General features: G+C 47.8%; 1 protein-coding gene across 1 annotated transcript in view; it reads right to left on the bottom strand.

The window, feature by feature from the left end:
* LOC145409537 (uncharacterized) overlaps positions 1-15000 on the bottom strand; it is a 262433-nt gene that overhangs the window by 191670 nt on the left and 55763 nt on the right. The window contains exon 2 of the mRNA XM_080279926.1: positions 6051-7253. Coding sequence (XP_080136052.1) covers positions 6051-7253 — 1203 coding nt within the window. The remainder of the gene's footprint in view (positions 1-6050; positions 7254-15000) is intronic.

Genomic DNA, 15000 nt, shown 5'->3' with positions numbered 1-15000 from the left:
ATCACCACCATCCCACCCATAACAACCACAACCACAACTACCATAACCACAGTCACCACCACAAGCATCCGTCACTCCATTTTCCTTTCCCTGCAGAGGACGTGCCCAGATAGTCAATGTCATGCTCTTTAATCCAACTAGAGCAGTCCCCCCCTTACCACAGATTGTCCTTGTGCTGTCTTGGAGTTGTGGGTGTGTGTAGGTGGGTGTAGGGAGGTGTGGGGAAGAGATACTGAGGGTGTGGGTAGGTGTGGGTGGGTGTTGGGAGGTGTGGGTGAGGGGTGAAGAGATATTGAGGGTGTGAGTTGGTGTGGGTGTGTGTAGGTGTGTGTAAATGGGTGGTGGGAGTGTAGGTGGATGTAGGGAGGTGTGGGTGAGGGGTGGAGAAGAGATGTTGAAGGTATGGGTAAGTGTGGGTAGGTGTAGGGAGGTGTGGATGAGGGGTGGAGAGATGCTGAGGGTGTGGGTAGGTGTAGGTGTGTGTAGGTGGGTGTGGGCAGGTGTAGGGAGGTGTGGGTGAGGGGTGGAGAAGATATTGAACATGTGGGCAGGCTGGTTGTACACTGACTGACTGACACAAAGATAGCGACACACACACACACACACACACACACACACACACACACAGAGCTGAAAAAGAGGTGCTGAGATAAGAAATAATGGGATGGAAGAAGAAAAAACAGGAGATGAGGACGATAATGAAGAACGGATGAGAAAAGGGAGGAGGGGGAGAAAAGTGAATGGTAGGGGTGGAGAGGGGAGAAAAGAGGGGAAGGGAGGAAAGGAGGGTAACAGAAGGGAGGGGGCACAGGAAAGGAGAATGGATGAAGTGAAAAAACGGAGAGAGGGGAATGAGATGAAGGGAGGGGGAATGCGAAGGAAATGGAATGGGAAGGGAAGCGAAGCCGGGACGGGGATGAGGGAGGGAGAAAGAAAGGGAGAGGAGGAAGGGGAGAGAAGGAGGGGAAGAGACAGATGGGAAGGAGGAGGGGAGGAGGAACAAGAAAAAAGTTTTAGGGCAAGAAGACTGGAGGGAAGGGAGGGAGAAAATGTTAGAGAAGAATGCTGGGACAATATTTGGAGGAAAGGGGATGGAAGGAGGAAAAATAATGAGAGAGAGAGAGAGAGAGAGAGAGAGAGTATCGAACCCCAATACCTCATAAACCTTGGGAAGCCGATAGACTGTAAGGGTATATATCTAATTACACCTTTATACACCTGTATTTTATAATTGAATCTCCTTGGTTCCTAGTTAACCCCCCCCTCTCTCTCTCTCTCTCTGTCTCTCTCTCCATTAACTTCCTTCCTTCCCTCCCTCCGCAATTCCTCCCTCCCCTCCATCAAAACCATTTTATACCTCCCTCCCTCCATCAAAACTTCCTTCCCTCCCTGCCTCTCTCCCTCCTTCCCTCTCCGTCTCCCTCCCTCCCTCCATCATCATAAAATTCTCTCTCTTCTCTCCCCTCCACGAATAAATTTACTTCCCTCATCACTCCCTCCGCTTTCCTCTACGTTCGTCTCTCTCTCTCTTAATTTTCTTCGTCTCCCTTCACTTCATTCTTGTCTTTCGGTTCTCCTTCCTGTTCAGTTTTTCATTCTGTCGTTTTTATCCCTGTCTTCTGAATTTCTCAATGGTCTGTGTGGTTTTGCTATCTATCTATCTAGTCTGTCTGTCTATCGTAAATTTGCCCATATACCTGTCAACCTGCCTACCTGCCTATCTCTGTATTTTTCTATCTATCTACTTACCTCTCTATCTATTTGTCTATTTATCTATGTCCATGTGTCTGTCTGTCTATCTACCTGTCTATCTATCTATCTATATACCTATCTATCTATCTATCAGCCTATCTATTTGGGTTCTTGATTTCTTTATACAAACTTAGTCTTTCTCCGCTTATTGACTTTCTCTCCTATCTTTCCATACCTCTCTCTCTCTCTCTCTCTCTCTCTCTCTCTCTCTCTCTCTCTCTCTCTCTCTCTCTCTCTCTCTCTTCCATACACGTGGCTTCCTCTCCCATCCTTTTCGCATTTTTCCCCACATAATGATTCTCTCCCTCCTTTCCTCCTCTCCTTCTTACCCTCCTACCTCTCTCCTTCCCTCGTTCCTTTCCTTCCTCACTACGCCTCAGATCTTCCTTCTCTTCTACCTCTTCTTCCTTCTACTTTAATTCTTCTTCTTACTGTTCCTCTTATTTCCTCTCCCCTCCTCTCTTTCTGCCAATTTCTCTCGATATTCCTTTTTGGTGGAGAGAGAGAGAGAGAGAGAGAGTACATGAGGAGTCTGGTTGATCAGGTACTTTTGGGAAGAACTTGTCGGGTGTCCTCTCTCTCTCTCTCTCTCTCTCTCTCTCTCTCTCTCTCTCTCTCTCTCTCCAGTTATTCCTATCCTTCCATTTCTTTTTCCTCCCTATCTTCCTTTCCTCTCCTCTCCTTCCTTTTCCCTTCATTTCCTATTCCTCTCCTTTCCTCTCTTTGTGCTTCTCTCCCTTCCTCCCCCTCTCTCCCATCCCAATACCTTCTCTTCCTCTCCTCTCCTCTCTCTTTTCTTCTCTCTTCCCCTCTTCTCATTCCTCAACCTTTCTCTCCTCTCTTCTCCTTTCCCCGCCTGTCTTCCTCCCTTCTCATCCCTCTACTCTTCTCTCCACTCCTCTCCTCTCTTTACTTTCTTACCTTTCACCTCTCCCCTCTTCACCTCACCTTTCGTCCCTACCCATGGCCTCCACTCCCATTTCCTCCTCTCCCTTCCTATCCTTATCAGTCTCTTCACCTCTTTCCTTCTCTCTCATATCCTCCTCTCCCCTCCTCTCCTCCATCCACCTCTTCACCTCACCCTCTTCTCCTCCTTCCATCTCTTCACCTCTTCCCTCCTCACCCTTTTCCTCTACTCTCATTTCCTCCTCTCCTCCATCTATCGCTTCACCTCTTTCCTCCTCTCTCATTTCGTCCTCTCCTACTTCTATCTCTTCGCTTCTCCCCTCCTCTCCTCCTTACCCTTTTCCTCCACTCTCATTTCCTCCTCTCCTCTGCTTCCCTCCTTCCTTAACCCTCTCAGTTCTCTTTGGCCGGGCTGCGGGATCCCCAATTAAGGTAATGCAAAGGGTAAATACTGCCTTTAATGGCCTTCCCAAGGGTTATCAGTGCTACACAATCATCATCATCATTATTAGTATCTTCATTATCATCATCATTACAATTATCTTTTTATCACTATTATCTGTATCCTCCTCCTGCATCATCATCACTATTATCATCATTACAATCATCAGTCATCATCATCATCATCACCAGCATTATCACCACCACCACCTCCACCAACTTCACTCCCCTTCACATCCTCCTCCTGCATCATCATCACCATTATCTTCATTACAATCATCAGTCATCATCATCATCATCATCATAACCACCTCCACCACCACCACCACCACCACTATCATCAGCACCAACTTCATTCCCCTCCAATCATCATAATCACCACCACCACCACCACCATCATCACCACCTACGTCGCTCCCCTCCACCTCTCTATCGACCTCCCTCATTACCATCACTACCACCACTCCCATCTTCATCCCCTTCACCACCCACCACCTACGCCCTGTCTATCTACCCTACTATCTATCCTTTCTGTGTTGGAAATTGGATTCTGTGAGCTTGAATGCAGCGAGTCTATAAACACAATTTCTTTAGACTTTGGACTTAATTTCTCTTTATCTTTACTCCTTTCTGTCTTTATCTCTTGCCAGACGCCGCAATCCTCTAAGGGGTGGCCACAAACAAATAGCCTCCACGTCGCCCCTGTCCAATACCACTTCACTGCCTTGCTCCCAGCTCACGCCCCCCTTCATCATATACCTCTCCACTCCATCCCCCCATCTCATCCTCGGCCTCCCCCTTTCACTTCCCCCCTCCACCTCACTCGCATACACCCTTCTCGTTAGAACTCTTCCTTAACGCCTTCAATATATATTTTTTTTTTTAACTGCCACTTCGATGAGAGTGTTTTTCTGAGGTTAATTTAATCGTTTGGAAATAAGAATGAATTGGTGTACATGAAGGGACTTTTACCATTGCTTATAGGGACACACACACACACACACACACACACACACACACACACACACACACACACTATCTCTCTCTCGCTCTCTCTGTCTCTCTCTGTCTCCACCGCCTCCTTTAATCACCTCTCACCACACTTACGAAACCATTCACCACAGCTCTCTCTCTCTCTCTCTCTCTCTCTCTCTCTCCGCCTTTCCTCCCCCAGACACAGATACACAAAAACATGTACTCAGACACAAGCAAACACAGGTTCTCTCTCTCTCTCTCTCTCTCTCTCTCTCTCTCTCTCATTCACGCGCCACCTACGCATCCCCCCCCCCCCAGCATCAAGGATCAATACGCCAGAGTAACGCAGAGTTGTACGGTCATCAGTGGTACACGCATCCACCCACGCCGCGAAAAATAACTCACCCACCAAAAATACGCAGCTAATCTGAAACTAAACACAGTGCTGCTTCTGACTCTCTCTTTCTCTCTCACACACACACACACACACACACACACACACACATCACCATAAGGACTGTTGCTGTTTGCTTTCTTTTATACGCAACGTCTGAAACTTAATCAGTGCTAGTTCTCTCTCTCTCTCTCTCTCTCTCTCTCTCTCTCTCTCTCTCTCTCTCTCTCCCTCCAAAATATACGCAACTAGTCTGAAGCTTACACACTGTTGCTTCTGTGTGTGTGTGTGTGTGTGTGTGTGTGTGTGTGTGTGTGTGTGTGTGTGTGTGTGTGTGTGTCTCTCTCCCTCTCTCTCCCTAAACATGCCTAGGGACTGCATGCCGAAGTTAGCCCTCTCCTGCAGTCCACCTTCCCCCTTTCGGTGGATAGGAAGGGAAATGAGGGACGTGTGAATATCCACTGCCTTATCTAATCCATGCTATTGCCTGAAAAATATCCCTATCCCGTACCAAAAATACATTCGTAAGTAGACAGACGGATAGACAGATAGATAGACAGATATACGGACAGACAGACAGATGGATAGACAGACAAATAATAGACAGATATATAGATTGATAGAGATAGATAGACAGATAGATAGGCAAATAATAGACACAGACAGACAGACAGACACATAGATCGATAAAGTGACAGACATAGATAGACAGACACATAGATAGACAAATAAGACAGATATACAGACAGATAGATAGATAGATAGACAGACACATAGATAGACAAATAACAGACAGATAGACAGATAGATAGATAGATAGACAGATCGGTAAACTGACAGACACACAAACCGCACATTCATAAACACATACCTACCAGCAAGCAGTGATGGGAGGCTGTACACGGTTGCCATAGTTACGCATTGTTTACATGGAGGGGATTACGCGAGCCAAGTCAAGTGCGAGAGTGCTTCCTAGGGGCGTGTCAGCCTATCTATCTCTATCTATTGCCAGACGCCTTAATCCCGTAAGGGGTGGCCACAAACAAATCGCCTCCATGTCGCTCCATGTCACTGTTTCTACGGCCCATTAAAATCTCCACCGCCATCACGCACTGTTTTTCTTTATTTTTTCTTATCTTCAGTTTATTCTACTTACCTGCTGTACTATCCTTGTCTTTAACTCATAAAATACTGTGCGATCTGTGGTAAAAGGGTTACTGAAGGATATTTTTTACTCATAACATTTTAAAACTACAATATGATGAAAATTACCATGTTGTAATTTAGGTTTCTGTTCGAAGTGGTACAGGAAGCTTCGTAGTACATCATTATAGGAGGTTTATTATGCCTATTACACCTACATATTCTATTTTATATCGTTTTTACAATGACATAGTAGTTTGCCTCAGTACCAAAGATGATAAAAACGTGTAATATACAAATTAAATCACTTAGGAAGAGGAGCTATGACACAGACCATATAACATGCCAAATAAATCACTAAGGGAGAGGTGCTGCAAAGCCTCCTACACCACCCACAACAGGCCTCTTGATGTTAAAATAAAATAATAGTAAGACCCACCTGACCATGCTGTGTATGGCGCGCCTTGCTTGCTCCGGTGATGGGGGTGGCCAGTCAGGGTGCGGCCGCGGGCTGGCCCCCCACATGCCTGGCATCATTGACGGGGGTGGCAGGGGGGGCCCGTAGTACAGGGGGTAGTCAGGGGGATACGGCTGTGGTGGCAGGTGGTGGGGTAGAGGCCCCAAGAGGGATGGGTCTGGTCCCAGCGTGGGGTCGACTAGGTACCCCTGGTCATAAGGGTACATGGCGTATGGGGGGTAGTCTATAGGCAAGAAAGGCGGTCCCATTGGGGCTCCCGGTGGTATAGGGGACAGAGCCCCAGGTGAGAGGCTGCCGGGGGACAAGGGGCCTGGGTGGGGTACAGCGGGGTACCTCATTAGGTGTGGGAACGGCCCAGGGTCCTGTGGGATGGGGTAAGGCTCGTCTATATACCGGGGGTCCAGAAGGCGTGGGTCCATGAGGCGCGGGTCCATCATGGCTGGGTCCATCATACTGGTGTCCATCATGCTGGGGTCGTACAGGGGTGGGTGGTACATGTGGTGTGGGGGGGCGGGGTGGTCCAGCAGTCTATCGGACGACCGTGAACGCCGTCGTCCGGGATCCTGTGGCCGCCGTGCCTCCACGTCTCCTGATCGGCTCTTCCGCAGGTGCCGCTGCTCCCGCCCCTCCCGTCCACGCCCCCGGCTGTGGTCACGTGGGGCACGTGCACGGGGTGGGCCAAGGTCACCTGAGCTGGAGGACATGTCGTTTCGTCGTGCTCGACCTTCCTCACTACGCTGTCGTCGGGGTTGTCGTCTCCCTTCATCGTGTCGACGTCCTTCATCATCATGCCTTCGTGCTCTTTCCTCTGACATCTGGCGTCGCCCCGTGGGGGAAGTAATAGGTTCGGGGGCCTCTGGGGGCGAATGGCCCCCACATACGTCAGAATTAATCTCCTGGTATTCATGACTGGAGGGGGAGGAGCTGCCAGACCCAGGGCGGGGAACGCGGGTCTTTCTGGGAAGGTCTGGCGGGGCTGGGGCTGGGGGGTCTCTGGGCTTGAGGGAGCGGTCTACTGGAGGTGGCTCTGGGGGGTCTGGGGTATCCTCTGAGGTGGGGCAGGGGGGCGGCACACCCCCCTCCTCGTTGGTGTCAGTCTCGATATCATCAAACTCTGAGAGGATCCTGTCCAACACGTCCAGACTCTGCCGTATCTCCTCACTGCTGTGATAAAAAGGAAAAAACACATTAGTACACTCAGCGATTGTATTGTTGTGTGTGTGTGTGTGTGTGTGTGTGTGTGTGTGTGTGTGTGTGTGTGTGTGTGTGTGTGTGTTGCAGAGACCACACTATGGGACTGATGTGTGTGTGTGTGTGTGTGTGTGTGTGTGTGTGTGTGTGTGCGCGTGTGTGTTGCAGAGACCACACTATGGGACTGATGTGTGTGTGTGTGTGTGTGTGTGTGTGTGTGTGTGTGTGTGTGTGTGTGTGTGTGTGTGTGTGTGTGTGTGTGTGTGTGTGTGTGTGTGTGTGTGTAATGCCTTCAGGATTTTTTTCATTATATTCCAGCTAACCCCAGACAATTTTATTCATCTACCAGTGAGTCATAGAAGCCTGGGTGTGCTAAAGTGCGTCTATAAGGTACACTGCCACCCACTTGCCCTGACTGCAATCTCAAGAGGCTGTCCACGGTGAAGTCCCACAAGTTCAATGGTCACGTTCCCTGTAATTAACTCTCTCTCTCTCTCTCTCTCTCTCTCTCTCTCTCTCTCTCTCCTTTTGTGTGTGTGTGTGTGTATGTGTGTGTGTCTGTGTTGCAGAGACCACACAATGGGACTGGTATGTGTGCGTGCGTACCTGATTCTGTGTGTGTGTGTGTGTGTGTGTGTGTGTGTGTTGCAGAGTTACACAGACCACACAGACACACGGGTATAACTAACTTTATGAATGGACTTCCAAATCCCCGCATCCCCTTAGTAACATGAAACTCCCTCCCCCTCCTTTTCCCATCCTCTCCTTCCATCTTCCTTCCTCCCCTTCCATCTCCCTTCCTCCCCTTCCATCTCCCTTCCTCCTCCTTCTCTTCCTCTTCCCCCTCCTTCCACTTCTCTTCCTCCCCCTCCCTCTCTCAGTTGTCCTTCCCTTCCCTTTCCTAATCTTCCTCCCTCCTTCCCTCTACCACTCTTCCTTCCCCTCTCCCCCTCTCTTCTTCTCTTATTTCTCTAAATCCCCCTCTTCTAGGTCTCCCACTTTTTTTCTTTCTCCCCTCCGTCTCTCGAGGGAGGGAGCACAGTAGGAAGATAAGGAGGGAAGAGGGCAGGGGGGGAAAGCAGAGACAGGTGGGGAGAGAGGGGTAGAATGGGAGGTAGGGAGAAAGGGAGAAAGGTACGAAAGGAGAGAGAGAGAGAGAGAGAGAGAGAGAGAGAGAGAGAGAGAGAGAGAGAGAGAGAGAGAGAGATGAAAATGATCCATAAAATAATTTCCAATCCAATTCAAACCATTCTTTCCCCCCCCCACCTCCACCCCCTCTCTCTCTCTCTCTCTCTCTCTCTCTCTCTCTCATAAGTTAGCCACGGGAGCTGATAGGGCGAGGGAGAGAGTGAAAAGGAGAGCATTGGGGGTATTGTGGAGGGCTTTGATAAGGTCTGGTAAAGCAAGTCTATATTTACAAACATTCTGAAATTTTAAGTTGTATATATAAATCCTCTTCCATTCGTAACATCTGGAAAATAATAATGATGATTGGTGATTGACTGACTGATGACTAATTGATGATAAACCCTAATGATGATTGATGACTGATGATTGGTGACTGATGATTGATGATTGATGAACGATGATTGATTGATGATAAACACTGATGATGATTGATGACTGATTGAAGATAAACACTGATGACTGATGATTGATGACTGATTGATGATAAACACTGATGACTGATGATTGATGACTGATTGATGATAAACACTGATGACTGATGATTGATGACTGATTGATGATAAACACTGATGATGAGTGATGACTGACTGATGACTGACTGGTGACTGATGATGATTGATGACGACTGATGACTAAAATCCTAATAATAAATGCAAGGGTGATTTTACTAATGGGCTAAAAACCAATGCGTATCCCGCCAATGCTTGCTAGGACGGAGAGGGAGGGGGAAGGAGGAGGGAGAGAGAAAGAGAGAGAGAGAGAATCAACCTACAAATGAGGTCTATTTTCACCATCCTGGGTTACTGGCAGAGAGGATTGGGTGCTCTCTCTCTCTCTCTAAAAGGCATAAAGACGTTCAATATAAAGGGAAATACATCAGTTCCTCTTTGTGCGGGATAGTAAATCCTTCACAATAGGTCGTTCTTGTGTGATTAGAGAGAGAGAGAGAGAGAGAATATGTGTGTGTGTGTGTGTGTGTGTGTGTGTGTGTGTGTGTGTGTGTGTGTGTGTGTGTGTGTGTGTGTGTGTGTGTGTGTGTGTGTGTGTGTGTTCAAAGGGACAAACAGATAAAAACAATGACAAGGGAAGGTAGGCATACAAACACGTAGGAATGCTGGAACACTCACAGGCCATAAACAAGAAAGAACAATTGAGGGTGTTATAAAAGAACAATACTGCTGAAGCCACTGACTAGAAGCGGCGTTGGACAATGGGATAGCCAGCGTGACGAGCGGTGGAGGAGGCCTTGAAGTGGGTATGTAGTGAGTAAGCCTTCTAAATGGATAGGATGCTTTCTTTTTTTTTCTCTCTTTTTAATGTAAGGAGGAAAGGGGAAATACTGAGAGAGAGAGAGAGAGAAAGAGAGAGAGAGAGAGAGACCCACCCACCCACCGTAGTCTTGTTAGTTAGTGTCTACCTGTCTGTTTGTCTGTCTGTCTTTCTACCTATCTATCTCTGTCTATTGCACTTAAAATATGTGACAGCGTTGCCTAAGATAGTGAGAGTGACAAGAGGAGGGGGAGGAGTGAATCAGCGTGACTTTCGCAACTAGAGTGCGTTGTCCAGTCACTCGCCAACAACACACATTCCACACTAGCCATGAGAACTGAGAGGAAATAACGAGGGGAGGGTGCCAATACGTGTGGTTATGAAGGGAGGGGGAGCTGGTGGGGGTGTGAGTGGTGATGGGAAGGTGGTAATGGTGGAGGGGTGTAATGGGGGGAGGGGGAGTTGGTGGGGGTGACGGTAATGGTGGAGGGGTGTTTTGGAGGGAGTGGGGAGCTGGTGGGGTTAGACTGATGAAGGGAAGGTGGTAATGGTGGAGGGGCGTTATGGAGGGAGGGGGTCTGGTGGAGGTGTGAGTGGTGAAGGGAAGATGGTAAGGGTGGAGGGGTGTTATGGAGGGGGGGGGAGCTGGTGGGGGTGTGAGTGGTGAAGGGACGATGGTAGTGGTGTAGGGGTGTTATGGGGGGAGGGGGGGCTGGTGAGGTGAGAGTAATGAAGGGGAGATGGTAATGGTGGAGGGGTGAGACTAAATTTAATGTGATGAAAGAGAAAAGAGTACTTGCAGTTTTCTTAGACATGGGGCTGCTTTCTCAGTCTGTGTGTGTGTGTGTGTGTGTGTGTGTGAATCCAACTGGAGGATAAAATTAACACCCAGTTCCTCAAGACCTCCTCCTGCTTGCCAAACACTTTCACATGTCACCAATTCGGCGCTAATACCCTCCGTCCATACTGACTACATGCCAGGACTGTTTTTCTTATGAGTGGCGTGATGGTATTAGAGGGGTGTTTTTATGACATGTTGGTGAGTTGAGTGGATGATCAGTGAAATATTAAAGAAAAAAAACTGTTCTCTGTCCCCAGGAGGAGGAGGAGGAGGAGGAGGAGCAGGAGGAGGAGGAGGAAGAAGAAGAAAAACCTGTAGGGAAGAATGCAGGAAGGAGATAAGACTGAAGAAATTACGAACAGGAGCAAAAATATACAAACTAGGAAGAGGAAGAGGAGAAAGAAGAAGGCTACAAGGAGGAGGAGGAGAAGGAGGAGGAGGAGGAGGAACAAGGAAGGATTACACAGGATTACACAGGAAAGCAAACAGCAACAGACCTTATGGTCCTTTCGAGGCTGCTTGTTAGAGAAAACTATGACTACAAGATCTAACTCTACATGTTGAAGGATAAGGATAGTAAAGCAAGAAGGCTCCCCCCACCACCAAACCCTCCAGGAAAAAGTGAGAAAAACCACCATGCAGCATGGAAAAACTGACATGGAAATTTTATAGGAAACACTGGAAAGGAAAAGTCACATTCTATAATACTTTATCTATAAGCTACCCGATAGAGTAACCTGAAAGAGAAAGTAAACAAATAAAATAATAGTTACGGCATGACATTATAAACCAGTTACATTGAGTTAATGGGAAGTCTGTGGACATAACGTGGAAGCTACACACTGCACAGCTAGGAAGAAAAGAAAAGGGAAGAAATCATGAACAGGAAGGAGACAAAGACTCAAGGAACTAACAGAAGGAGGAGGATGAAGACTCAAGGAAGAGGAGGAGGAGGAGGAGGAGGACGAGGAGGAGGACGAGGAAGAGGAGAAAAAGGAAGAAGCTAAAAAGAAAGAGAAAGGAGGAGGGAGATAGGAGAATAAGAGTACTAAATAGGCCTGGCACAGAGATAAGGGGAATGGAATGATAGTCTTAGGCATATGGAAATTGGGGATTGTTAGAAGGGGGGAGGGTTATGTAATGGGTAGAGGGATATGGGGAGAGGAGGAGGAGGAGGAGGAGGAGGAGGAGGAGGAGACGAAGAAGAAGAAGACCAAGAAGGAGGAGGAGGACGAGGAGGAAGAGAAAACAAAAAAGGAAAAAAAAAACAGAGGATGACAAGGAGGAAGGAAAGGAGAGGAGCGAGAGAAAATTAAGAAGAGTAGGGAGAAAAAAGAGGAGGGGAAGGAGAAGGAAGCAGTGAAGGAAGAAAGTAGGAAGAGGAGGGGAATAAAGAAGGAAGAAAGACAATACTAAATAGGTCTGGGAGTGATAAGGAGAAAGGAAGGACGGTCTTAGGCATATAGGATTTAGAGATTGGGTAGAGAGGGTTGCTGTGTAATGGGTGGGAGGGTGAATTGGAGAGGAGAGGAGAGAAGAGGAGGGGAAGAGAAGAGAAGAGAGGAGAGGAGGAGGCGAGGAGAGGAGAGGAAATGATGATGATGATGATGAAGCTGCTGCTGCTGTTGCTGCTGCTGATGACGATGCGGAAGAGGAGGAGGAGGAGAAGAAGGAAGGAAGGAAGGCAAAAGGGAAGGAAGGAAGGAAGGAGACAGGGAAGGAAGAAATGCAAGATCTAAAGAGAAAATACACGAGGAATGAATGAAAATAAAATATACACAACATCCCGAAACGAAATATGCAAAGGAGAATGAACTAAAGACGGGGAGAAAAGGAAGGAATAAAGGAAAAGGGGAAAGAGAACTGAGAAAGAGGACAGAGGCGTTAAAAGGGGAGATAAGGAGGAAGAGATATGAGGCGAAAGAGGGGAGATAAGAGAGAGAGAGAAGGGAGGAGGGGGAGAGACAGAGAGAGGGAAAAGGTGGGAGAGGAGAAAGAGGAAGGGAGGAGGGGTGACAGAAAGAGGGGTGGAGAGAGGAAACGAGAAGAAGAGGTAGAAAAAGAGGAGGAAGAGGAGGAGGAGGAGGAGGAGATGTTGATAAAGGAAGGGGAAGAGAAAGAGAGAAGGGAAAGAGGGAGATAGAGGGAAAACAGAGGTAGAAAAGAAGAGGGGGGGAGTAAAAGGGTAGATGATGACGATGATGATGATGATGAAGACAAGCAGAAAGAATGGGGGAAAAGATGAAACAATAATGATGAGGAGGAGTGAACGAGGGGGACAGAAAGGGGGGGGAGAAGGAGAAGTAAAAGAGGGCGAAGGAAGAGGAAGGAAGGAAGGAAGGAACGAGAGGAAGAGGAGGAGGAGGAGGAGGAGCGAAGAATGAAGGAACGAAGTAAGAAAGGAAGGAAAGCAATCGGTAACACACATTTTAATTCCTTCAAACCAGTTTATAATCAAAACAGTGTAAAGCCATGATATGTACTCTCGTGGATAGCAAAACAAGAAGATTCTACCCCCTCATGCCCCCCCTCCCCAGCAGAACCCGGCAGGAAAAAAGTGAGAAGAATCGTAAAAGAAATTCCATGACAAAGATTGATTGGAAAACTTGTGTTATTTTATTTGAGTCTGTCAAAGAGAAGTAAAATTAGGAGTGTAAAAAATAATGAATCTTTCGTATTATTAGAGAGAGAGAGAGAGAGCTATACCATACATCCATGAATGCGTTTAGCTTGGGATTAGAAGCCAGATATTTTCCCAAGCTATTTATAAAAGTAATGGCCCGTTTTACTGGTCATTTTGTTGATAGTTCCGCCCCCCCCCTCTCTCTCTCTCTCTCTCTCTCGATCCTACCTCACCACGTCCTTGGGTGGGGAAGAAGGTCTGGACGTTGATGATGATGATGATGATGATAGGGAAGGAGCACAAGGGTAGTTTTGGGAGGAAGGAAGGAAGGAAGAAGAGAGGGGTAAGATAAGGAAGGAAGGAGGAAAGGAAGGAGGAGGAGAGAGAAAAGGAAGGACAGAAGGAAGAAGGAGGAGAGGCGTAGTGAGGGTGAGGGAGCGTAATGGTAGTTTTGGGAGGGAAGGAAGAAAGGAAAAGGAGTAGGCCACAGATAAGGAAGGAAGGAAGGAAGGAAGGAGGAGGGAGATAAGGAAGGACATAAGGAAGGAGGAGGAGAAGGAGAAAGAAAAGGAAGGACAGAAGGAAGAAGGAGAGGCGTAGTGAGGGAGAGGGAGCGTAAGGGCAGTTTTTGGGGGAAGGAAGAAAGAAGAAGGATGCGACAGATAAGGAAGGAAAGAAGACAGGAAGGCAGGAGGATGAGGAGAGAGAAAAGGACGGACAGAAGGAAGAAGGAGGAGCAGAGAGGGAAAAGGAAGGACAGAAGGAAGGAGGAGGGGCGTAGTGAGGGAAAGGTAGCGTATGAGGGTAGTTTTGGGAGGGAAGGAAGAAAGGAAAAGAACGAGGCGACAGATAAGGAAGGAAAGAAGGAAGGAAGGAGGAGGAGGAGAGAGAAAAGGAAGGACAGGAGGAAGAAGGAGGAGGAGGAGAGAAAATGAGAACAGAAGGAAGGAGGAGAGGCGTATGAGGGAGAGGGAGCGTAAGGGTTGTTTAGGGAGCGGCGTAGCATCAATAACCAATACTAAGCCTAGGCCTTTGGGAGACGAAGGAGCAAAAGGAGAGGAGGGAGGAAACTGGCGGAGGAAAGGCAGGAAATGGAGATAGGCTGAGATGGAGGGAGGAAAAGAGGGAAAAGGGATATGGGGAAGGAAAAGAGGAGGGAGAGGAATGGTGGGAGGAAAAGAAGGAAAAAGGTAATGGAATGGAAGAGGAAAAGAGATATGGAAGAGGAAAAGGGGAAGAAGAAGAATGGAGGGAGGGAAGGAGAGGAAGGGAGGGAGAAAAAGGAGGAAATAGGAGATGAAAAGGAGGAGGAAAAGAGTATGGAGAAGGAAAAGAGGTGGGAGGAATGGAGGGAGGAAAAGACGGAAATAGGAGATGAAATGGAGGAGGAAAGGGGACATGAAGAAGGAAAGGCGGAAAGAGAGGAATGGAAGGAAGACAAGAGGGGAATGGAGAGAGGAAAAGAAAAAAACAGGAGACGAAATGGGGGAGGAAAAAAGATATAGAGAAGGACAACGGGAAAGAGGGGAATGGAAGGAGGACAAGATGGAATGAAGGAGGAGACGCTTGGAGGAAATCAGTGGAAGAAAAGAGGGAAATGGAGGAAGGAAGAGGGGAGAGGGAGATGGTGAGAGATGGAGGAGGAAAATGAGGAGGGAAGATGAAAAGGAGGAAGACGTAACTAGAGAGGAAAAGAAGGGAGGAAAAAGGATATAGTGAGGAAAGGGAAGAGGAAAAGGGAAATACTGGGGAAGACGAGGAGGAAAGGGTGGATGCATAGAAGAGAGGAAGAATGAAGA

Source organism: Coenobita brevimanus, chromosome 81 (assembly GCF_032717465.1).
Source record: "Coenobita brevimanus isolate Jiangsu-jjx chromosome 81, ASM3271746v2, whole genome shotgun sequence".
Lineage (NCBI taxonomy): Eukaryota > Metazoa > Arthropoda > Malacostraca > Decapoda > Coenobitidae > Coenobita > Coenobita brevimanus.
This window is presented reverse-complemented; position numbering and strand designations above follow the sequence as displayed.